General features: G+C 43.7%; 1 protein-coding gene and 2 gene segments (V, D, J or C); 2 read left to right on the top strand and 1 right to left on the bottom strand.

Annotated features, from left to right (window-relative positions):
* LOC120434305 (zinc finger protein 570-like) overlaps positions 1–25,490 on the bottom strand; it is a 488,395-nt gene that overhangs the window by 250,414 nt on the left and 212,491 nt on the right. The gene's annotated exons all lie outside the window — the stretch shown is intronic.
* On the top strand, positions 8,105–8,783 carry LOC120434314. The segment is given in 2 exon segments: positions 8,105–8,294; positions 8,385–8,783. Coding segments are annotated over 2 exon segments (438 nt in total).
* On the top strand, positions 12,559–13,388 carry LOC120434316. The segment is given in 2 exon segments: positions 12,559–12,726; positions 12,811–13,388. Coding segments are annotated over 2 exon segments (435 nt in total).

Consider the following 25,490-nt stretch of genomic DNA (forward strand, 5'->3'; position numbering starts at 1 on the left):
CAGTAGCTTTAGCATCACACTGGATTCTTGGCTAGCTTAGTTAGCATGCTGTCTGTGCAGGGGCTTGAAAGGAGCTGAGATTGTGTTAGTGGCATAATGCAGCTGTTTTTGTCCTGGATGTGGTTTCCACTATGCCATCGTGTTCTTGTCCTTTTGTGCATTAAAAATAAAAGTAATGTGCATATCCACACTGCAGACTGCACCACTACTTTCCTTCTCTGGCACACAAACTGGAATCAGCTGATTGTAGTGCAATGCAACAACAGATAAGTGGGATCGATAGGCAGGCAGACTAACAATTTCAAGGAACTGGACTACTGGGAATCAGTTTTGGAGAGATCAGATTCTCGATTCCCATCCCAGGTTAACACCACCAAAATATAGAAACAAACTTTAGTCAGTCAAACACTTCAGTGTGTTACCGAATGACTTTTCCCCACATTGAACCACTACAACCAGTTCTAGGGTTCCCCCACCTGCTGAATCCACATTAACCCCTGACTGTACACATTTTCCTGTTTAGAGGAAAGTCGCCCTCTACAATGTAACCGTTTTTTCGCTTGACGCTGCATGTGAGCCTTGTGCTTGCACAGGAACAGAGCGGGACGGAAAGAGAGAGAAAGAGAGCCAGGGACAACAACGTCACATTAGAAAGGTAGAGTAAAGAAAATGAGTGACACCAAGAAAAGAAGCAAAATCTGGAACCATTTCAATTTCATTGACAATACAAAGGCAGAGTGTAGAGTCTTCAAGAAAAGACCATCATTTAGTGCCAGCTCCACAAACAGCCTGCACAGGCTCCTGAGAACTGTCCACCCACCAGTGCAATAGGAAGATGAAACACAGTCAGTTGAGTGTGATATTGCTAAAGGCATAGCTGGACTGGCCATCGGGCATACCGGGCATTTGCCCGGTGGGCCGCTGGCGATTTTTTGTTTTTATGGGCCGATGTATTCTTTTTTTTTTTTTGTTTTTGTTTTTTTTTTTTAGGAAGGGTATATATAATGAAAGGTGTTGGATTGGCCAATTGGTCATGATCGACTCTGGGCTGGACCAATTACAGCCGAGGAGGCCGGATGCACCCTCCCCCTTGTTTAGCAATCTTATAGACGAACTAAAGAAAATGGAGAACAAAAAAAGGAAAGGAGGTGTTTATGAAAATATCACTAAATCTGCCAATTATTAATTTTAATATTAATTAATGATCATGTCTCACCTCTAGTGTTCTTGGTCTTAATTTAAGGTTTCTACCATGTGTTGTAGATAGTTCAGGAGGTTAACTCGACCAAGCAGTCTTTTTGTTGCCGCTATGTACTGTTTAAAATCCAGAATAGGGAGGATGGTGTAGGTTTAAGTTTATTAGATTGATACATATATACCAACAAGGCAGTGTACATCAAAGCAGTTGTTTTCATGCAAAGGCTTTATGGTTTTTCCTATAGCGATTGACAGATCACGTGACTTTCGCGCATTGCATGCCGGGAACTCGTGGCAAAACAATCCAAGTACCGCATCAAATGCAAGCATTTGCAGCACCGCAAAACGTTCATTCTCCGGTTCCAATACCTTCTTGGTTTTTCTTTGCCGCACAAAAAAGGAATGTACAAAACTAAGGAGAACAATGCCGGTCCGTACAAAGATAGACTCGACGAAAAGGCAAAGAAAAGATACGAGGAAAAAATCAAAGGAGTGAAAGCGTCAGACCCTTACGAGCGCACAGAGTGGACAAAAGACGTTAGCGTGCTGCCCAACTTTCACCACGCTCAGATTTATAATTATACGGTTCTTGGAGTGAGTGCATACACTCATGAAGTTTAGTAACTTCAGGTCACTGCAACAAGCCCAGGTACAGTTTACCGACGGATGGGTACAGGACCTTGAAATGCACCGTGTAGAACGAAAGACCATCGTACAAACAAAGGTAAGTTTACCAGTCTCACAAATCGTCGTCATAAATACACATTCGTTAACCGTTTATTATTATAACCTTTGAGCTCAATGGTAATTAATTAGTAGTGGAAATAATTTCTGGTCCGCATTACAGAAATGTAGCAGTGACAATAATATTGTATGCTGTAATCGCACTGGGCAATTAGTGATACAAAACAAGTGTTTTATCCTGTGAATAAAAGTATATGTTTTTGTCAATGTACCGTGGTAATAACAGAAGCGAAACACAATATTGTGTCAGGACAATTCACTATTTATGCACAATAAACAAAGGAGCATAGCGCGACAATTTCTGTTCAGCGCCAGGCTTGCTTGTAACCTATATCACCAATTATGTTAAGAAAAATGACATATTAACTACTACAAAACACTGACCTTTGTGGGAATGCTTGGAGCAGACTAACATGTGAGCTGGAGTGTTCTGAGACGTTATATTTGGTATATCCAGACCATCCGTCGGCTCTTACTTCGGAAACATGGCTTAAAAAAATTTCTCTTCAACGACGTAATCCGATAAAAAAAAAAAAAAAAAGCGATCTCTTTACCCATCGGCTTCCCGTGGCTGTCATGCGACCGGCTATTGCAGTTAATAATACAACAGCTTCTTGCCATTTTTTGGGTTTCTTTTTATCGCTGTGTAACTGAGTTCAATTGAAAGCCTGCATGCGCTAGTACCTCTTGCCACAAGTTCCCAGAATCCTTTGCGGTTTTACCCCTGAATGACGTCACATTTTCAATCTCTATCCTGGTGGGCCGGTCTCTAGTCAAAATGCCTGGGCCGATTTTTCGTCCCAGTCCAGCCCTGACTAAAGGTGCCAGTGTGTCTACTGCAACTGTTGCTGCTGCATCTACAACATCTTGCAGTATACAACCACAACCACCTAAACCAACCCAGAGCTCTATTAGACAGTTTTTGCAGAAATCTGTGACCCAGCAAGACAGAACACAATTGATAAAGACCTGGCAAAAATGATTGCACTTGATTTGCAACTTTTTTTAGTTGTTGATGATAAAGGATTCAGAAAGTTTATTCATGGACTGAATCCTATGTATGCAAGCAGGAAAACACTCTCCCAAAAAATCATCCCAGGCCTATATGACAGAGAACGTGCATCTTCTTTTTGTTTTGCATATTTTAATTTATATTTTTGTTACGACCCGGCTCAAAAGCCGCAACATCAAAAAAGGACACGAATACGAGATTGTAGGTGAGAAGAGGTTTTATATTAAAAAAATGGCATAGCAGGCTGGCTGAAATGGCTGGTGCCACCAAGGCAAAGACTAGTGAGCTCCTCCCTGAAAGCCTGCCTCAGGTATCCTTTTATCCACACCTGACCACGCGTGGTCAATTAGCAACAGCTGAACCCACTGAAGAGATTAGGGGCTGCAGAGGGACGTAACAATTTTATTGTGTTGTGTTTTGCAGTATTTTGTGTTGTTTCACTTTAAATTTGTTTATAAGGAAAAAGTTGAAAATTTAAATAGTTAAAAGTTGAAAAGTTTTTGTATTTTATAATTGATTTATTACATTTTATGTGGAGTGAATAAATAAAAGTATATTTTACGGTGCCCCCTAGAGACAAAGCACGTACATACTCCAAAACACAACAAAAGTGCTCCACGATGCTAGGCGCAGTGTTGAGCTTTTGTTACCTAGTGGCTACACAAGCCAGGAAGTACCAAATGACCGGATTTGGTGTGTGGTAGTAACAGGTAAATGAAATGCCTGGGATAGGGTCACCAGAACCCTGTTCTGGAGCCAGGCCCCGTGAGGGTGCCCGAGGGCGAGCGTCTGCTGGCCAGGTCTTAGTTCATCGGGCCCTGCTGGGCACAGCCCGAAAAAGGGACATGGGCATGTCCTCCTGCAGGCCCACCACCAGCAGGAAGCACCGTAGGGGTCGGGTGCAATGTGTGCCGGGCGGTGGGCAGGAGCAAAGGCCCTAGCACACTGATCCCTGGCTACCAATTGGGACATGGAGTGTCACCTTTCTGGTGGAGAAGTAGCCTGAGTTAATGCATGAGCCTGAGAAGTACCAACTAGATATAGTCGGGCTCACCTCAACACATGGATTGGGCGCTGGAAACATTCTCCTGGAGAGAGGCTGGACTCTCTCAGTCTCAGTCTGGAGTTGGTCTTGGTCTCAAATTCAACACATCTTCAGTGATTTTCTATGACTGCTGCTCTCCTTTCCTGTTTATCGGGTCGTATTCCAGAAAGCAGCTTCAACAGACTTAAGTGTGTGCCTGAAGATTCTTTTATTCTTTGTCTTCTGTTTTTTAAGATAAACGTCATGATCTGCACTGACACACATTCATATTCTTCAGGTAACTGGATTATAATGGAGGCTCTGCTCTTTGAGCTCCATGAATGATTTCTTTCTTTCTTGACTCAATTAAAGATGTCTCCAAAAGTTGAATCTGTTCATCTGGACGTAGCGTTTTGTGGGAGAAACGTTTCGTCACTCATCCAAGTGACTTCTTCAGTCTCAGCTGACTGCAGGTTTCCCCAAACCTTATAAACAGTACATTTGCATAATGACTGAAACCAGCCCACTGAAGGAACAATGGGCTGTGAGGTCAGTTCCTTAATCATAATTATGCAAATTCCCATGACCATTGATCAACAATTACTGACCAAAACCCACTGATCAAAGAACACTGATCAATGGCCATGAGTACCATTCACAGAGAGTTGGGGAATGGCTGCAATCACAGCACTGTAAGATGGCGAAAGATGTACCCTTAGGTCCCTCCTCGATTCAGAGATGGTCTTTCCTTTTCACGTAAATGGCCTCCTTGACTCGCGCTCAAACCAGCGTTCTTCCCTGTCCAGGATGTGTACATCCTCATCATTGAAAGAGTGTCCACTGGCCTGTAGGTGTAAATAAACTGCAGAGTCCTGGCCTGATGAGGTTGCTCTTCTGTGTTGTGCCATCCGCTTCGCTAGAGGTTGTTTGGTTTCCCCGATGTATAAATCCTGGCAATCCTCCTGGCACTTAACAGCGTACACTATGTTACTCTGTTTGTGTCGGGGACCCGATCCTTGGGGTGGACCAGTTTTTGGCGCAGCGTATTTTGGGGTTTAAAAGCCACAGAGACCCGGTGTTTAGAAAAATGCGTCTCAACTGTTCCGATACTCCTGACACATATGGGATCACTACAGGTTTTCGCCTGGGCAGCGGTTGTCCTTCTCTCCTGGATCGGCTGGAGCTTTCTTTAGGTGCCTTCCAGCTTTGACAAAAGTCCAGCTGGGATAACCACATTTACTCAGGGCCTCCTTGATGTGCTGTTCTTCTGCCTCCCTGGCCGCTGTGTCAGTGGGGATGGTGTTCGCTCTGTGTTGTAGCGTCCTGATGACACCCAGTTTGTGCTCCAGTGGATGATGAGAGTCAAACCTTAGATACTGATCCGTATGTGTGGGTTTACGGTACACGCCAGCTTTTAGATGTCCCCATTACTGATGGAAATCTCACAGTCTAAGAAGGCTAACCTGCCACTTTTCATATCCTCCTGGTGAATTTGATGTGTTGGTCCACCGAGTTAATGTGATCCGTGAATTGTGGTACGTCCTGAGATTTGATTTTCACCCAGGTGTCATCCACATATCTGAACCAATGGCTTGGTGGTGTTCCAGGGTAGGATAGCAACGCCCTCTTTTCCACTTCTTCCATGTACAAATTGGCCACGATGGGTGAAACTGGGGAGCCCATGGCACACCCATGTTTCTGCCTGTAGAACTGACCCTTGTATGTGAAGTAGGTGGAATGAAGACACAGTTCCAAAAGCAAACACACTTGGTCGATGCTGAGAGTGGTCCTGTTGCTGAGGTTGGTGTCATCCTGTAATCTCTTACGAACTACCTCCAACGCTTCCGTGACTGGGATGCAAGTGAAGAGAGATGTAACGTCAAATGCGAGACCATGGTTTCATCTGCCTCCATAATGACATCTCTCACCTTCTCAACAAAATCCAGGGTGTTCTGGATGTGGTGTTCAGAGCTGCCCACCAGCGGGTTGAGGATCGAAGCCAGAAACTTGGAGATGTTATAGGTGACCGAGTTGATCATGCAGACAATCGGTCTTAAAGGTACACCCTGTTTATGTATTTTCGGTAAACCATACAGACTTGGTGTAGACTCCCCTGGGTACAGCCTGTGGTATGAGGTCCGGTCGATAGCCTTGTCTTGTTCTAACTGCTTCAGACAGTCTATGACCCTCTTCCAGTAACCACTTCCTGGGTCTCGTTTCAGGGGCTCATAAGTATTTTCATCACTGAGTAGTGACAAAATCTTCTCATGATAGTCTTTCTGGTTAAGCAATACTGTGCACCTACCCTTGTCTGCCGGAAGGATGATAATGTTGTTGTCATCACTAAGTGATGTGAGTGCCTTCCTCTCCTCCATGGTGATGTTGGATGCTGGGGCTTTGCATTGCTGAGACAGGCCGAAACTTTTCGTCCGTAGTTGCTCTGCTTCCACTTCTGCAATATTGTTGTTACGAATTGCTGTTTCTGTGGCTGTGATCAGCTCCACTAGAGGGATTTGTCTCGGTGTGACGGCAAAATTCAACCCTTTAGCAAGGATGTTTTTCTCTGTTTGGGTGAGCTGTCTGTCAGACAAATTCTTCACCCACTTGTCCACATCCTCCGTGTCGCATCCTTGTCTCTTCTGGCCACTGAGGACACTCTCCGTATTTTGTGGTGGTTTCCGACGTACAAAAAGTAAGTCAAACTTCCATGGTTGCCTGGTCTTAGACTTCTTGTGCTGTGCTAGACGAGCCTTCTCAGTGAAGTCAAACACCTTTTTAAGAGTATTCTCATCTAAAAGCATAGTCAGTCTCCGTCGGATCCGCTCTTTCGCCATCTTACAATGCTGTGATTGCAACCATTCCCCAACTCTCTGTGAATGGTACTCATGGCCATTGATCAGTGTTCTTTGATCAGTGGGTTTTGGTCAGTGATTGTTGATCAATGGTCATGGGAATTTGCATAATTATGATTAAGGAACTGACCTCACAGCCCATTGTTCCTTCAGTGGGCTGGTTTCAGTCATTATGCAAATGTACTGTTTATAAGGTTTGGTGAAACCTGCAGTCAGCTGAGACTGAAGAAGTCACTTGGATGAGTAACGAAACGTTTCTCCCACAAAACGCTACGTCCAGATGAACAGATTCAACTTTTGGAGATTTACTTTCCTGGATGATTGAGAATGCATCAAGACATCAATTAAAGATGGCGCTGGAGTGACAGCAGCCTTTCCAAGTAGCTCTGCAACACCGCACCTTTTAACTTTTTTTAGACGAGGCTTTCAAACTTTATTTCACCTTCCTCTAGTTACTCTACTTCTACCTCTTAGATATAGCGATACGAGATGAATAATGCACTTTTTAAAACTTCTGGAACCAGCTCCTTCCTCTATTCGAGAGCCGAGCTGCTGGCACTAAGAACAAAGGAACAGTGAAGGAGGAGGTGAAAGCAGCACAGCGGGAGGTGAAACGCTGCCTGAAGTAAGCAAAGGACACCTACAGGAGGAAAGTGGAGAGGAACAATATGAGGGAGGTCTGGATTGGTGTGGAGAAGGCAAACAAACTCAACTTCTTCAACAGGTTTGACCAGCCCACAACCCCCCCACCCTCACCTTTACTACAGAGCCCTCTCCCCACTCTCCTACCTCCCTCGCTTCCCCCCCTTCCTGACACTATGACCCCCCCTCCTCCAACCCCTCTCTCAACAGCAGGACATCTCCCCCCCCCCCCTCCTTCCAATCATCTCCCAGTGTCACAGTGGATCAGGTCAGGAGACAACTGAGGAAGCTTCGCCCCAGGAAGGCAGCAGGCCCAGACAAGGTGTGTCCTAGGATGCTAAAGGCGTGTGCTGCTGAACTTGGGGAGCCGCTACAACGAGTCTTCAACCTCAGCCTGCGACTGGGGAGAGTGCCCGCCCTATGGAAGACATCCTGCATCGTCCCGGTCCCCAAAAGGAACCGTCCCAATGAGCTGAATGACTTCCGACCGGTGGCACTGACGTCACATCTTATGAAGACTCTAGAGCGGCTCTTCCTCAACCTCCTCCAACCACAGGTACAACATGCCCAGGACCCACTACAGTTCGCATAAAAGGCGGATGTCGTGCTGAGTGTAAAGCTGTCAGCAGGGGGAATAACACAGGGCTGTGAATGAGTCCTGTCACTGTGATCAGGCTCCTCCTTCTAATCCACCAACTTAGTGTTGATGAAGACTAAACAGAGAGATCACAGCTTCTTTATACTTGCTGTAGCTCACAGTTACTCTACACTGCAGATATGACGCCTCTGTTCATCTCAGTGCTGCTGGCTGCTATGTGCCTCGGTATGAACACAACTCTGTTTCTTTGATATCAATCCAACATTGACATGATTCTTTAACAGCACACTGATACTGTTTGTTGGTGTTTTACAGAATGCAGAGCGCAAAAAGACAATGTGCTGCAAGCAAAAGGAGAAGAGACTGCTGCTGCAGGAGACACAGTAACACTTCACTGTCTCTATAACAGCAGCAGTTTAACAGGCACTTCTCTCTTCTGGTACAAACAGGATGGAAACAACAGCCCCAAATTCATCCTGATGCACTATAGTGGGAATCAAGGAAACACAGCAGACGAGTTCAAGGAGAGATTTTCATCCACACTGGATTCCAGCATCAGATCAGTTCCTCTGAAGATCCAGAAGCTTCAGCTGTCTGACTCTGCTGTGTACTACTGTGCTCTGCAGCCCACAGTGACAGGAAACACCAAAACTCTGTACAAAAACCTTTGGAGCAAAGACAACAGAATACTCCACAACATCCACTAGAGGGAGCCACACACTGTTAAACCTCTGATTCTGTTCCTGTGACTGAAACATTGTGCTTCTGGTTACACTGACTGGCTTCACCTTCTTTTTGTCAACATGCAATAAATTGTTTTGTAAAATGTTGATGACAGAGCACCACAGATTCACTTTGACCTTTTTCCAAGAAGAAACCGTCTTCAGATTGTTGCCAAACATAAAATTTTACTAAATACTGACAACAATATGTGACACTGTTAAAACATATTTAAGGTACCAAGTATCCACTCAGCAGTTTAACAGTCTCAGATTGATTGTGCTCTCTGACTGAGATCACAGCCTGGTCTTAGTCGACCTGTTAGTGACACTGTTGAAGTCTAAACACACTTTAAATCTCAAAGCTTCATTTTGAACCTGATTTGCAGGTTGATCAAAAATCACATGTGAGCAAATATATTGTGAACCTAAGAATCTACAGAGTGTCCACTTCTTCTTCTTCTTCTCTCTGGTTTCAGTTGTGAAAAACAGTTTGTTTTGTGCCACCACATGTATGTTACTGAATTTAAATCACTGTAAATCAGTAGGTCTGACACACTGACACAGCCTCATTTCTCTGTATAAGGAAACTGCCAGGGTCCCTGAGTCACCAGGAGTTTGAGTTTTGTAATTTCATTATTAGTTTTTGGTTTCCAGCAGTAGTTTATTAACAGAAACGAGGAGCATAATGTTTTGGTTTCATTGTGCTTTTGAGTTTTCCTGATCCCTTTGTTGGTTCTCTGTCGTGGTATTTGTGTCTCTAGTTAGTGATAGAGGACTTCAGGTTGATTGTTTTCCTTTCCTGTCCCCTTTCTGTGTCCTCAGTCTTGTCCCCTTGTCTGTCTCTCTGTGTCCTGTCTCCATGCTCGTCTTGTTTCCCTGTTTAGTTGTGTCAAGTTAATCTTGTTTCCACATTCTGTTATGTTCCACTTCCTGTTTTATTTTGGTGACTGCAGCTCAGTGTCTTGTGTTTAGTTTGACTTCCTCTCACATCATTGTGTTAGTTCCCCTCAGCTGTGTTCCCATCTGTTCCCTTTCCCCTCGTTATCCCATGTGTCTGTATTGTTACAGGCTGTACCCCAATTCAGGTTCTGCAGCCTTAATGGTCCACAAGTACGGATGGGTACCGGTATAATGGCACCGGTTCTGACATAAACGGTAGTAACCAGACCGAAAAGTAGCGCACATTTCGCTGCTTTCTTTCGGTGCTTTTTTTTTTTCCCTGAGATGTGATACACTTCAGATTCTACCCAATCACCGTCGTAGTTACATGCGACTGTCTTCTTGTTTGATGGCAGATACTCCCTTCACCCTGGCCAGAAAGACTAAAATGACCAAAGAAAAAGTGGGAAACAGCTAAAAACGAGAGGTTTTTGGACAAAGTTTGTGTTTTTTCCATTGTTTAAGCACTGCTTCCAGCCAAGAGTGAGACCACATAACTGCTTTAAGTCATACAGAATAGATATCAGCTTCGGGTCCGGGAACTGAAATGGATGGTGAATGAGTGACTGGACTACAGAAGACTGGACTACAGACGGTGAGAGAACGGGTGACTGAACTACAGGATGCTGGATGGCAGACTGAACTGGCTGGACAGGCTGGAGGACGGGCGACTGGATGACAGACTGGACAGGAGACTGAGCTACAGGGGCCTGGAGGGCTGGAGCAGGCTGGACTGACTGGAGTGGAGCAGGCTGGACTGACTGGAGTGGAGCAGGCTGGACTGACTGGAGTGGAGCAGCTAAGGGACGAACAGAGGTGGGTGAGGCTGACGACGGAGCTGAGGTTGGTGTGGCTAACGGCTGAGCTACAGACTGAGCTAGTGACGGAGATAAAGCTACAGCCTGGGCTAGTAAAGCTGTTGCCTGAGCAGGGGAAACCTCAGCTAGCCTAACCAGGGATAGTGCAAGGGCGTGAAAGGCTGCATCAGGAGGTGGATGAAGTGGTGGACTGACGGGTGGAGAGGCTAACTCTTCTGAGCCTTTAGGGAGGTCAGGCTGAGTTCTGGCTGCCCTCAGCCTGGGCGCTGGGACAGGCACGGGAGGTGGCTGGACACCAGTCACCCCCACCCGAGAAACAGGAGCGGGTGTGGAGGTAGACTGGGTCACAGCTGCCCTCCTCCTGGGAGCTGGCACTGGTGTGGGTGTAGGCTGGGCCCTAGTCATCTGAGGAGGTGAAACGGCTGAAGAGGAAGGCCGGATCTGGGCCACCGTGCTGGTAGGAAATGGCTGAGTGATGGGTGTGGAAATAGTGACTGGGTGTGTGATACTGGCAGGTTTATCAGGGATTGTTCTGGTCTTTCTGCCACCACTATTTACAGTCTTTGAGGGAGCAGAGCAGAAAAAAATCTTCCCAGTCCACAGAATCCTCCAGGAGGGAAACATCCCATGAATCAGAGATGGGTTTATTAGTGGTTTTAAATGAGGAATCGAATGAGGGTGGAAAGCAGTCACTGGAACTCACCACCGGGAATTGCTGGAAATAGTCCATTTTATGGCGGCGTGTGCGCCGCTTTCTCCGGGAAGAGGAAGCGGGCGGGGTACACATCCGAGCCTCTGGCGCGGGAGCCTCTGTTGAGCCGAGGTGGGAGGCGGAGCCGCTGTGCCGGGGCGAGGTTGAAGGTCCGGTGAATGAGGAAGATGGCGTGTGAGCGAGGAGCGGACCTGCGAGGGAGGGAGCCGCCGAAGCGCGGCACGAAACGCCCACTGTCCGCGGCAGATGCTCCGGTGCAGGTGGGGCAGCAGGTGGGAGAACGCGGCGTCTCCGAGGCCCGCCCAGAGCCAGGCGAGATCCCTCGAAGATGTGCTCTTGCTCCGCGAAGAGCCGCTGTTTCTCCTTAAGCTTCTCCGCGCAAATGGAGAGCGCTGTCTCCTGCCGCTCAAAAAGGTCCGAGTCCGCTGGGTCAAAAGCGGGTCGTGTCATTCTGTCAGGGGTTGCGTCGTGTGGAGGCGAGGAAGTGACCCAAACGCAGGACTCGTGGAAGTGAAGAACTGAAGATAGTTTATTATGAAGCGTGGATGAACAGGGCAGGAACGAAAGGACTGACTGAAAGACTGAATGGCTGGCTGAACTGAACACAGGCGGAAACGACAACATAACATCAATGACACGACAGTGAATGAGTGGAAACAGAGGACTCAAATACACAGACTGATGAGGATGATAATGAGAGACCGGTGAGTACACAGCTGAACATAATCTGGCTAATAACACAAGAGACGAGCTGACACAGGAAAAACAGGAAGTGAGAACATAGATGTGGCAACATAATGTAAACATAACCTAAACGTGACAAGACTGAAAACACTGGGTCACCGACCCAGGAACCCTGACAGAAATGGATCAGTCAGGGGAAACAGTAAAGTGAAACCACTGGTTAGTAAATCCAAATAAAGCAGAAAGAAAGGAAAATATGACCTGGAGATCAGGTTAATGTGAGACAATCAGAACTGTGTAAAAGTGTTGAGGTACACCTTTTTCTAATTCAGCTTCCAAGCAGGCAGACCTCCTCCTGATTTCTAACTTGGTCATGAAGAATAATTCTCCAGCTTTCTGAAGATTTTCTGTTCAGAAAGTGTTTTTGTTTCCACTTTGATTTTTTCAGCCACTTAACACTAAATAATTAATCATCCATCCATTTTAAGTTTATCCAATTCAGTGATGCAGGGAAGCTGGAGCCTGATGAAAGATGAGCTCCCACCTGAAAGTGAAAATGCTGCTACTATGTGTAAAGCAGGAGGAAGTGAGAGAAGTTCAAATCCAGATCAGAGAGGAGGAGGAGAGATTCAGGGAGGAGCTGAGCTGTTACTGAACTAGAAGAGAGAGAAACCTCCACATTCAACAGAGTTCAGCACACAAACCATAAACTTTACCTTCATTCAAGATGTTGTCTTTGGACTATTATGCACTTTCTTTACTGATTCTCACCATTCTAACAGGTACGTTACAATCTGTGTGTTTAAAGAAATACATTTGAATTGTGATGATTTATAAAAGTATCAAATATGTTTCTGTTCCTTTAGGTGTCAGCTGTGAAGATCTCACTCCAACCAACAAAGAAGTGTTCAGTGTAGAAGGCAGCACTGTTAATCTGTCCTATAGATACTCCAAAAAAGCAACTGGAAGTGACGAGTTTTACTGGTATCGACAATATCCTGGAAAACCACCAAAGTTCCTGATCTCTCATTTTGGAACAGGAGCGAAAATGTCAGATCCAGGCCCTGGAATCACTTTTAATGTGAGTGAAGACAAAACACTGATGACTCTTCAGATCTCCTCTGCTGCAGTGACAGACTCTGCTGTGTACTACTGTGCTGTGAGGCCCACAGTGACAGGAAACACCAAAACTCTGTACAAAAACCTTTGGAGCAAAGACAACAGAATACTCCACAACATCCACTAGAGGGAGCCACACACTGTTAAACCTCTGATTCTTGTGTCATTGGACTGATGACAAAGACAACACAGTTATAAAAAAATAGTTTAATAAAAAGAAGTACAAATACAGTCTATTTATTTTTTGTTGGTTTCCTGAAAAATGTGTTCATTCTAAGCTCACATGAGCCTGTGCTCTGAAGTGTACAGCACAGAGAGAGTTTAAGATGGGAAAATTATCCACTAAAAATGTCTTATATTATAATTATTTATTCTTTGTGATCATTAAAATTTCTCTACTGTAAGTATGTGTAAGTAAATATAATTACATCCATACTGATGTCTTACTGGCTGAATAGCTGAATCACTTTCACCCAGTTTTGGGTTCGTAGGCCTCCAACAGATGTGATCTCTCCACCAGCCTGCTATGTCTGCACTCGGGCATGTGCTAACGTAAAGAAGTGCTGTGTTTGTTTTCTCTTTTTAAAGGAATTACAGGAGACCAACTATCTTTTAAAAGATTTACTTCGCTTCAGGGCTTGAAATTACAAGTTACAGCGCTGGACCTCGATGGGAACCAGCGGTCAGCTTCACAAAAAGAATGGCCCTGTAAGTGGGCAATGCAGTTTTATACCACAACAAAAACAAGTATTATTATGACCATTGTGGAAATATTCTGTATGCAAGATAAATGTTATTGCTCAAAAGCTAAAAGTGCAAGACACATACTTGTTGCTCAAAGGTCAAAAGTGCAAGATAGATGTTGTTGCTCAAAAGTTAAAATTCAAATTCAAATTCAAATTTTATTTGTCACATACACAGTACGATATGCAGTGAATTGCTTAGACAACTGCTCGTGACCTAAAGAAAAAAAGACTATGAATAGGATAGGAAATAAATATGAAAATTAAAATGAAGGGTAAATTTAACTAGGAAGGAATAAAATAAAATATAAAAATTAAAGTTAAAGATAAAAAACTGTACAACAACAAATTAAAACGGCTAGACATTGGGAATGTGAGACTATGTGTAGGTGAGCGGAAACGGGAAGAGCATGAGATGAGTGTTAAAATTAAGGATAAAAACAGGAAAGCGAATGAGACACGTGTTGAAAAATAAAGGTTAAGAACTGGGGTCCAGGGCACAGGTGAATTTGCACTGCCAGATCATACTTTATTCATCCCGAGGGAAATTGGGTTGAGGCTGCCAGCCGTGCCAGTGCCGTCTTACCGTCCAACCATACATACATTACACAAACATCACATGGGGAAGACAGGTCAGAGAGGTATAACATGGAAAATGCACCACATGAGGAAAGATAAGGAGAAAAAAATAACTCAGACTGAGCTCCAACAGGGAGATCAGTTTGAGAACAGAAAAAAACACCTCTGCACATAGCACATGAAAAAAAACTCCTAATACACCAAAGAAATACATGACCACCACCAGTAGGCAACAGGTGAAGTGTCTTGCCTAAGGACACAATGACCAAGCCGGGGCTCGAACCGGCAACCTTCCAATTACAAGGCGAACTCCCAACTCTTGAGCCACGATCACCTGTGTCCATAGTTCAGCTGAGACAGTGTCCTTCACCCTGCCAGGCTAAGTAAACAGTCTTCCAGCCAACCCAGGTGGCCTTGCATAGAATGGGAAGAACAGACTAAACACAGTCGTTATCAGGGTGTTGTTGTTCAGCTCCAGCCTTGAGACCGCAGCTGGCGCCGAAGGGATAGCCGCATGAAGTGATGGTGGTTTTTACTTTAGTGCGAACAACTCATGAGAATTTCAAAGCTGTTCTAACAGTCCAACACTGGTCTCTCAGTCTCCCGTTGGAGAGCCGTGAGCTTCTCCATGATGTTATCAAACTTACGCTCCGTGATGTTGTCATTCTTGTGCTCAAAGAGCCGATTCTGAGAACTCACGACCGCAGTGAGCTTCTCCAAGATGTGATCCAATTTGCGCTCAGAGGTCTTGTTCTGAGTATTCACGGCAGCCGTAAGCTTCTCCAAGATCTTATCCGTGCTGCACTCAGTGAGCCCATTTTGAGAACTCACGCCTCGTCCCATCGTTTCAATCCCAGCAAGCAGCCTTGTGGGGGTTTGAACAGCCGGTTCCGCTTTCTTAATTCTTCGATAAGCCAGGGCCAAGCCAGCTCCGATCAGCAAGAACCCTGTTATCATGGTTCCGAATAGGTAGAAATCATATCATAGCTTGATAAGTAAACAACATGTATTCTTTTTATGATTATGGTTTGCTGACTGTAACAGGCGTAGGGTGGGCTCACCTGTAGCCCCCGTGACTAAGCATTTAATCTCATTATTGCAGTATGCTTGTATGACTACTAGATAACTGTAGGGGCAGTCCCTTGAGGGAGCGCCCAGAGCCTTTATAATGGACAAACTGCGGAAGTGCTCCTCCGATCTACTCGGTGCTTACTGTGACTGCATGTACAGTGGTCCCCAGTTTATCATGGTAGTTACATCTACAAATAACCCGCAATAGATGAAATCTGCGAGGTAGCTAACTTTATTTTTTTACAATTATTATAGAGGTTTTATGGCTGTAAAACCCCCCACTACACACTTTATACACTTTTCTCTGACAGGCTCAAACGTTTCCACACTTCTCTACGGTTTAAACACTATAAAGTTCAAACCTTGGTAGAAAAATAAGTCCAGTATTATAGAATGAAACCAAAGGCATCCGCGGTTGGCTTTGATGGTGCAAAATGTTTCATCGACATTTTTGTGTTTGTTGGAGAAAACTTACAAACATACAGTACAGCACTTTAGAGGCACACTGCTAGCGATCGAAGGTTTGACAAGCTGGACGCATTCTGTACTGTACAGGAGACAATGCAGGAGATTGATTGACAATGTTCTATAGCCAATCAGGACGCAGAACACAATGCGCTGTAAAAACAAACAAATAAAAGCATACAAAATTGCACAAAAAGAAAAAAATCTGCGAAACAACGAGACCGTGAAGGGTGAATCGCATTATAGCGAGGAACCACTGTTCTGGGATCTCCCAGTGCACATTGGTAATAAAGCCTTTGATGAAAATACTCCAGCCTCTCCTGCAGTTTAAAAGTCTTTAAACTGCAGCCAGATGTTGCTACGTTTATGGGTGTCAGGCATATTAATGTGTTTTTGCTCTCGCACTCTTCTCACCGCTGTCTACTGTCTCACTCACTTACTGAGAGGACAGACGCACGCTCCACTTGACTGTCGCGTCTCTCACCCTCTCTGTTTTTCACATAATGATATTATCCTATATCCTCACATGCGATTGGCCACAATATGGAGGGATTGGAGCATAGCTGAGCCACTGTGTGAAAGCTGAGCAGCGAAAGGAAATTAAGTGAGGGTAGAAATGACTGAAAGATTATTAGGCTCTGTTTTGAGTTTTGTTCAAAAAAGAATGACTTCATATAGGAAAAAAATATATATGTCACATATGCAGGACACCTTAAACTAGTTTTTTAATTAAGCAGCAAGGCAGAACAAAGTCGGGGCTGTATCAAGACACAGGGACTAAACAACAATTCAACCAGACCCAGAACTGATCCGGAATTAAAACAGGACTACAACAGTTCAAAATCAGGACTACTTAGGACTTAACCAAGACGGAACCAGAATCAAAACTAGATGATAGTAGCACTGAAAATCATCATAGACCTGCACTCGCCTCTGTCAGTGCGCCCCAGGGCAGCTGTGGCTACAATGTAGCTTGCCATCACCAGTGTGTGAATGTGTGTGTGAATGGGTGGATGACTGAATGTGTAAAGCACTTTGGGGTCCTTAGGGATTAAGTAAAGCGCTATACAAAAACAGTCCGTTTACCATTTACCACTACACTTATTTTTTAATTCTACCAAAGTCCACTATTTAGATTCAGAAAAGTTTATATAATTATTTAGCCTTGTTGTGCAAACAAGCCTGCAAAACTTAATAAATATAGAATTTGAAAAGTAACAAATGGTATCTAAAAAGTTACACTAGGTACAACATACATGTTCTGATGAGTTTTGGCAAACAACCATTTGACTAACATGTATGTCTCACCTGCTCTTGTTCCATCTCTGTTCCTCTCTCTCCCTCTCTGCTCCTCTCTCTCCCTCTCTGTTCCCCTCTCTCTCCCTCTGTTCCCCTCTCTCTCCCTCTCTGCTCCTCTCTCTCCCTCTCTGCTCCTCTCTCTCCCTCTCTGTTCCCCTCTCTCTCCCTCTTTGTTCCTCTCTCTCCCTCTCTCTCCCTCTCTGTTCCTCTCTCTCTCTCTCTGTTCCTCTCTCTCCTTCTCTCTCTCTCTCTGTTCCTCTCTCTCTCTGCTCCTCTCTCTCTCTGCTCCTCTCTCTCTCTCTTTGTTCCTCTCTCTCCCTCTCTGTTCCTCTCTCTCCCTCTCTGCTCCTCTCTCTCCCTCTCTGTTCCCCTCTCTCTCCCTCTGTTCCCCTCTCTCTCCTTCTTTGTTCCTCTCTCTCCCTCTCTCTCCCTCTCTGTTCCTCTCTCTCTCTCTCTGTTCCTCTCTCTCCTTCTCTCTCTCTCTCTGTTCCTCTCTCTGCTCCTCTCTCTCTCTCTTTGTTCCTCTCTCTCCCTCTCTCTCCCTCTCTGTTCCTCTCTCTCCCTCTCTCTCCCTCTCTGCTCCTCTCTCTCCCTCTCTGTTCCTCTCTCTCCCTCTTTGTTCCTCTCTCTCCCTCTCTCTCCCTCTCTGTTCCTCTCTCTCCCTCTCTGTTCCTCTCTCTCTCTCTCTGTTCCCCTCTCTCTCCCTCTTTGTTCCTCTCTCTCCCTCTCTGTTCCTCTCTCTCCCTCTCTGTTCTCTCTCTCTTCTCTCTCTCTCTCTGTTCCTCTCTCTCTCTCTCTCTCTCTCTCTTTGTTCCTCTCTCTCCTCTCTGTTCCTCTCTCTCTCTCTGTTCCTCTCTCTCCCTCCCTCTCTGTTCCTCTCTCTCTCCTCTCTGCTCCTCTCTCTCCCTCTTTGTTCCTCTCTCTCTCTCTCTCTCCCTCTCTGTTCCTCTCTCCTCTCTCTCCCTCTCTGTTCTCTCTCTCCCTCTCTGCTCCTCTCTCTCCCTCTCTGTTCCTCTCTCTCCCTCTCTCTGTTCCACTCTCTCTCTCTCTGTTCCTCTCTCTCTCTCTGTTCCTCTCTCTCTCTCTCTGTTCCTCTCTCGCCCTCTCTCGCCCTCTCTGTTCTCTCTCTCTGTTCCTCTCTCGCCCTCTCTGCTCCTCTCTCTCCCTCTTTGTTCCTCTCTCTCCCTCTCTGTTCCTCTCTCTCCCTCTCTGTTCCTCTCTCTCCTTCTCTCTCTCTCTCTGTTCCTCTCTCTCTCTGCTCCTCTCTCTCTCTCTTTGTTCCTCTCTCTCCCTCTCTGTTCCTCTCTCTCTCTCTGTTCCTCTCTCTCCCTCCCTCTCTGTTCCTCTCTCTCCCTCTCTGCTCCTCTCTCTCCCTCTTTGTTCCTCTCTCTCCCTCTCTCTCCCTCTCTGTTCCTCTCTCTCCCTCTCTCTCCCTCTCTGTTCCTCTCTCTCCCTCTCTGCTCCTCTCTCTCCCTCTCTGTTCCTCTCTCTCCCTCTCTCTGTTCCACTCTCTCTCTCTCTGTTCCTCTCTCTCTCTCTCTGTTCCTCTCTCGCCCTCTCTCGCCCTCTCTGTTCTCTCTCTCTGTTCTCTCTCGCCCTCTCTGCTCTCTCTCTCTCTCTGTTCTCTCTCTCTCTCTCTGTTCCTCTCTCGCCCTCTCTGTTCCTCTCTCTCTCTCTCTGTTCCTCTCTCGCCCTCTCTGCTCCTCTCTCTCTCTCTCTGTTCCTCTCTCTCTCTCTCTGTTCCTCTCTCGCCCTCTCTGCTCCTCTCTCCCTCTCTCTGCTCCTCTCTCTCTCTCTGCTCTCTCTCTCTCTCTGTTCCTCTCTCGCCCTCTCTGCTCCTCTCTCCCTCTCTCTGTTCCTCTCTCGCCCTCTCTGCTCCTCTCTCTCTCTCTCTGTTCCTCTCTCTCTCTGCTCCTCTCTCTCTCTGTTCCTCTCTCTCTCTCTTTGTGCTGACAATTAAGCCAAACACCAACATCATCAAATATACAGTTGAAACCAGATATTTACGCACTCTTCAGATAAAAACACTTTTTTAATTGTAACATCAAATCAGACTAAATGTTTATTTTTTTAGATTGATAATTAAAAAAAACACATTTTTTTTAATTTTAAGAGTAAAGAGAGAAACTTTCTGTATTTCTTAATTGTAAATGGCACCAAATTGTATTCAAAATTGAGCCACACTTATGGAGCTCCACAATTCTTTTCCTGGTGTTTTGGTTGATATCTCTTGATTTTCACATGTCACAGAAACAGGCTCTGTGTTTTGCCTTATATGCATCCACAGGTGTGCCACCAATTTACTCACATGGACTCTACTAACCTATCAGAAGCTTAGAAGCTCAGAATGGAATCGTCTGGAGTTTTCTTATTAATTAACAATAAACTTAGTGTATATGTACTCCTAAATATGATGAAAGTGATAGACAGCTCTGTCTCTCTTTATTCTGACATTTAACTAATTCAAAAGATATTTCAATATTTATCTAAAACAAAACAAGTTTACTCTAAATTGATGTTTAACAGTAAAAAAAAAAAAAAAAAAAAAAAAAAAAAACTTTTTATGTTTTCTCCCTAAAGTGTAAATATCTGGTGTAAACTGTGAATATACTGCTGTGTATTAAAATTCCTCGTTTTGCATAGAAATACACTGAACAACATACAAAGCATAATATATAAAATAACATCTACCTGAGTTTTTTCTTTGAAAGAAGCTCCTTATGTCCATTCTTGTATATCAGTACATTACTGAAACCGATTTAGAGCGCTTTGTTTAGCCGTGAAGGGAAACAACTGAAAATATGAAATAAACACACATGTGAGCCTCTCTAAAGAAACAGCATTGTTGTTGTTCGGCTTTTCACTTCGCCATTTGTTGATTCACTCGAAGAGCAAGTAACGTGATATGGGTCAAGTGATCAGTTTGATATCAATCTTTTGTCATATTTATATTATTTGTACAGTACGAATGATTTGCTTTGGTACCTGGTCAAACTTGAGCTCTCCTCTGTCTGCAGCAAACTCGCAGGCAGCAGCTTCTCCCCCCTCGCTCACAGGCGTAAGTGCTGTGCTCAGTCGTCCAGTACCTGAGCTCGGATCATACCAAAATTAGGGGGAATTTACGACTGTGCGCTATGTGTTTCGAATATTGTGTGTAGTTTTTGTTTTATACAGTTGTCAGTCAGGCATCTAACTATGAAACAAATTTTCATTTCTCCACGGTCTTGACTAACTCTGCCTTTTATGATGCTAACTGTAAGACAAGTACACCAGTAAATGAACACGCTCACTCCTGTATCTCTGCATGTACCTCTATCTTGGACACATTGGCTCCCATAAAGACTAAACGCTTTAAACCCCCTCGCCAACTCTGGCTGAATGGATCTATGCACACTCTGAGATGTGAATTTCGTCGAGCCGAAAGGAGAGGGAACAAAGACAAACTCCAGATTTCCTTGGACATTCTGCACAACTGCCGTTTGAAATATCAGAAGGCTGTTAAAATCGCAAAACCTTCTTTCCTGTTGGAAATCATTGCGACTAATAGCCACAAGCCCCAAATCCTGTTTAGGATTTTTAACTCAGTGATTAACCCATCCTCTGCCACTCGGACGGAGACCTCTCAGGCTCTCTGTGAAAAATTCCTAAATTATTTTATAGATAAAATCTCAGCACTAAGGGCCTCAAATCCATCAGCAGCAAACCAAATTCCAATTTCTGAATGCTCAACAGTCTTTCAACAGTTTGAGGCTGTGACTCTTGTGACTCTCCCGACTCTCAAAGAAATAATAAACCAAATGAAAAGTTCTAACTCCCGGCACAACACTCTTCCTTCCCATATAATTAAGGATGCTCTGAATATCATGGGACCCTGTATCTTACTCCTAATGAACTCATCACTGTTATCAGGCTGCGTTCCGATTGCCTTCAAACATGCAATCATGCAGCGGTTATCAAGAAAAGTAACCTTGATCCTAATGTTCTTTAAAACTATAGGCCGATCTCTAAACTTCCTTTCATGGCAAAAATCTTGGAAGAAATTGTCCTTCATCAATTACTGACCTTCTTAGCGACTAATGGAATCAGTGAAAAATTCCACTCTGGGTTTAAACCGTGTCACTGGACTGAGACAGCACTACTAAATGTTTTTAATGACCTTATAACTGCTGATTCAGAGCGCTCAGTGGTCTTAGAATTTATTAGATTTAACCTTGGCTTTCGATACGGTTGATCACAATATTCTCCTGGCAAGGATAGAACATATAAAAGTCCTTTCATAGTTTAAATCATACTTATGTGAGAGGTTGCTCTCCATCACCATGGGGAAATACTTCTCTTTTTCCCCTTTCCATTGTGGTGTGCCCCAGGGTTTGGTGCTAAGTCTGTTATTTTCTTTGTACATGCTGCACTTGGGACTCATTTTCAAAAAGCATAATATCTCATTTCATTGTTATGCTGACATCCAAATCTACTTCCCCCTGAATCAGGATGTCTAGTCCTCATTAGTGACTTTGTTCAACTGTCTGTGGGAAGTTAAAGACTGGCTATTACAAAACTCTCTAAGTCTAAATGAAAATAAAACAGAAATTGTTGTTTTTGATAATCACATTCCCCCGGACCAGCTATTTGATACACTGGGTTCCTGTGCCAGCCATCTCTCTTATACTGTAGGAAATCTTGGAGTGGTCCTGGATACCTCCCCCAAATTAGACAAGCAAATGTTTTCAGTTGTGAAAACGAGTTTTTACCAGCTATGGCAAATCTCCAAGGCAAAGCCCTACACTCCACATAAAGACCTTGAAAAGCTTATCAATGCCTTTATTACTTCTAGACTGGACTATTGCAACTCTGTTCTTGGGCCTCCAATTCTCTGTCCTCCAGCGTTTGCAATTAGTTCAAAATGCCACAGCACGCCTCTTAACTGGCACCAGAAGGCATGATCACATCACCCCAGGGTCATTTGACCCAGCGTTTTGTGTTTATTATTATGATCTTGTGTTCTAGTTTATTCTGATTATGTATTTGGGTTTAGACTTCTCAGTTTTTAGGGTTTTGGTTCTGTGCTTCCTCTGTTTAGTGTCTGCCGTGTGTTCCTTCTTTTCTCTGTCTGTACCGTGTCTCTGAGTCCAGTCTATGCATTTCCTGTTTTACTTTGAAGGTCCGTGTCTGATGTCAATGTGTTCAGTTTTGAACACATGTTTGCAAAATGTCTCATGCTTTCATGAACATAATACATGAAAGTTACAGTATTATGTTCAGTACAGATAGATTTATAGTGTATATAACTATACATGTCATCCAAAAATCCAAAAACACCCTGAGCTCTTCATCAATTATAGTTTCCAAGATTAATTCAACACCATCCTCCCAGACAGTCTCAAACCTCTCCTACAGCAGCAGCCAGAGGAGCAGAACTCTTTCACATGATGTTGACACTGAAATCTTTCTTTTTCCCCCTGATAGCAGAATATAGTGAAAAGACTCGGTCTCCTGCAAATATTCATTGCAGAGAAGTAGATGAACGTTAGAGAAAAATAATTACAAGTTAGAATAAATAATTATTACAGGAGAACAAAGTTGAAAAAAGCTGTGGGAGATAATCAGTGCAGTTTGGAAACAGGTGCTCCACTGGAAAAGTATTTTTACCACCAGTTTATAACATAACTGCCTTTGAAAGCTCAACGCCAAAGGTTTATAAGGCAAATAAAATCTTCACAATGTAAAGAGAACCCAAGAGAATAAGTCTTTATGGCACAAACCCTTTTTAAAAATGAATAATAACTTTTATTTGTATGAAACTGTAATCCTAGTATAACAGATATTTGTACTGTTTGTGATGTTGGTTATAAATGAATCCCAAAGTGTGTTAACCACAGGAGGAGGAGTGACTGAGAGCAGAGAGGAGGAGCAGAGATTCAGGGAGGAGCTGAGCTGTTACTGAACTATAGAAGAGAGAAAAACCTCCACATTCAACAGAGTTCAACACAAAACAAACTTTATGTTCCTCAACATGCTGTCATTACATCACTGTGTGTTTCCTTACTGGCTTCTCTTCCTGTTAACAGGTGAGTTCATTTTTAATCACCATCTCGGTTTTGTGTGAGACAGTAAGACTTTTACATGTTCTAACTGAGTTTTTTCTGTCTGCAGGTGTGATCTGTGAGGAGCTCACAGCACTCGACACTCAGAAATCCAGTTTAGAAGGAAGCACTGTGACTCTGTCCTACAGTTACTCTAAACCTTTTGTTGGCACCTATTATTTCTTCTGGTATCAACAATATCCAGGAAAACCACCAAAGTTCCTGATCTCGCACTCAGAGAAAGGACAGCTGACATCAGATCCAGTCTCTAGACTTTCTGTGAAAGTGAATAAAACACTGATGACTCTTCAGATCTCCTCTGCTGCAGTGACAGACTCTGCTGTGTACTACTGTGCTGTGAGGCCCACAGTGACAGGAAACACCAAAACTCTGTACAAAAACCTTTGGAGCAAAGACAACAGAATACTCCACAACATCCACTAGAGGGAGCCACACACTGTTAAACCTCTGATTCTTGTGTCATTGGACTGATGACAAAGACAACAGAGAAATGAAGCAGTAAAGATCAGAGACAGAGACAGAGCTGCTGTGGAAGCACAAAACTATTTGATTGGCTGAGCTATTAAACTGACCCCGCCCACTGAAGTTGAGCTCATCCAATGACATTATTTGTTGGTCATTGTGCTGCAGTGGAAGAACATTGTTCATGTGCTGTCTGTCTGGCTTTAATAACTCCAAAGACATGTTGCTGCACCTCTTTTTGCTTCTATCTCACATTATAGGTGAGTTTAAGAACAGGGATTAAAGTTTAGTTGAAGCTGCTGCATTAAGCAGATATACAGACTGCATTTCACTACTTTTCTTCTTTCTTTTTCCAGGACTCACAGCTGGAGACTCAATCACTCCTCAACAAACTGAAGTCACTGAAACAGAAGGAAAATCTGTCAAACTCACATGTAGCTATGAGACAGATGCAGGTGGTGCTTGGCTTTATTGGTACAGACATGATTCTGACCTTCAGGCTCCTCAGTTTATACTCTTCAAAGGAGCAAGATCATGGAGTGGTATTGATTATATTCCCAATAATCGATATGACTCAGAAACATCTTCTACATCAACTAATCTGACCATAACAGCCCTAACCCTGGCAGACACAGCTCTCTACTACTGTGCTCTACAAACACAGTGATACAAAGTGTAGAAGAGGCTGTACAAAAACCTGAACACAGATATCTGACTACTCTTCAAAGAGGAGGGAAGTGGTATTCAAAGCACAGCTTCATATCAGATGGATTCTGCTAATTCCTGTTTTATCAGAGTCACTGTGGTTACAGCTGCTAATGAAACACTGTGGGAGGATTCACATGAGCAGCAAATCCACATCAACCACAAACCAACTGTAGGAACGTTCAGACACAATAAAAACTGTCAAACATCCAAAGCTGCTCATTTACACTATTTTATATTTAGTGGATGAGGACATGAAAAAATGCAGCAGAAGCAAAATAAACAGAGTAACAGAGGTTTATCTCTTTAAGGTAAAATCTCTCACATGAAGCTAAAAGTCTTCAGCTTAGTTTTTATTGATTTGGAGAATTTATGTTATATAAAATAAAAACAGAAGTCTTTGTTCTCATATTTAAATAAAATTCCCATTTTTAAGCTAACAGCTCTTTGAGAATCACCTCATTGATTTTATCTTGTCAATCTGTTATCTTTTCATTTCCAATGGATTCAACCAAGAAAATGTGAATATTTGTCTGTTTTGTAACAGACTCGAATAAATAAGAGTCCAAATATACAACATAAAACTGCTTATTTGCTAGTTTTCTGTTCTGTGTAGAAAACAGTAGTTCATGTGTTGAGTTAGGAGCATTTTATGCTTAAAGGATTCATTACTCGGTGTTTAGAGTCTTAACAATCAAAAACATTCCTCTGAAAATGATCAGGTACAAGGACTGGACTGAAAATGAGTGAACAAGCAGCCAAAGAAAAGTTTGAAAGACCTTCAGAAAGCTGGAGAATGATTTCTACCCAGTAATGCACATCCCTCAATAACTTCATCATTACTGAGTCTAAAGAAACGCCTGTGATATCTAATAGAGCTGATACTGAACTCTGTATTTATTTTTTCACTCATACAGATTTATAACTTGCCAAGTATGAGAAATTCAGGAAGAGCTACCAACAGCTGATGCTTTCCATCCAAAGCTTGAATTTGTGCAGGAA

The sequence above is a fragment of the Oreochromis aureus genome, linkage group 18 (assembly GCF_013358895.1).
Source record: "Oreochromis aureus strain Israel breed Guangdong linkage group 18, ZZ_aureus, whole genome shotgun sequence".
Taxonomy (NCBI): Eukaryota; Metazoa; Chordata; class Actinopteri; order Cichliformes; family Cichlidae; genus Oreochromis; species Oreochromis aureus.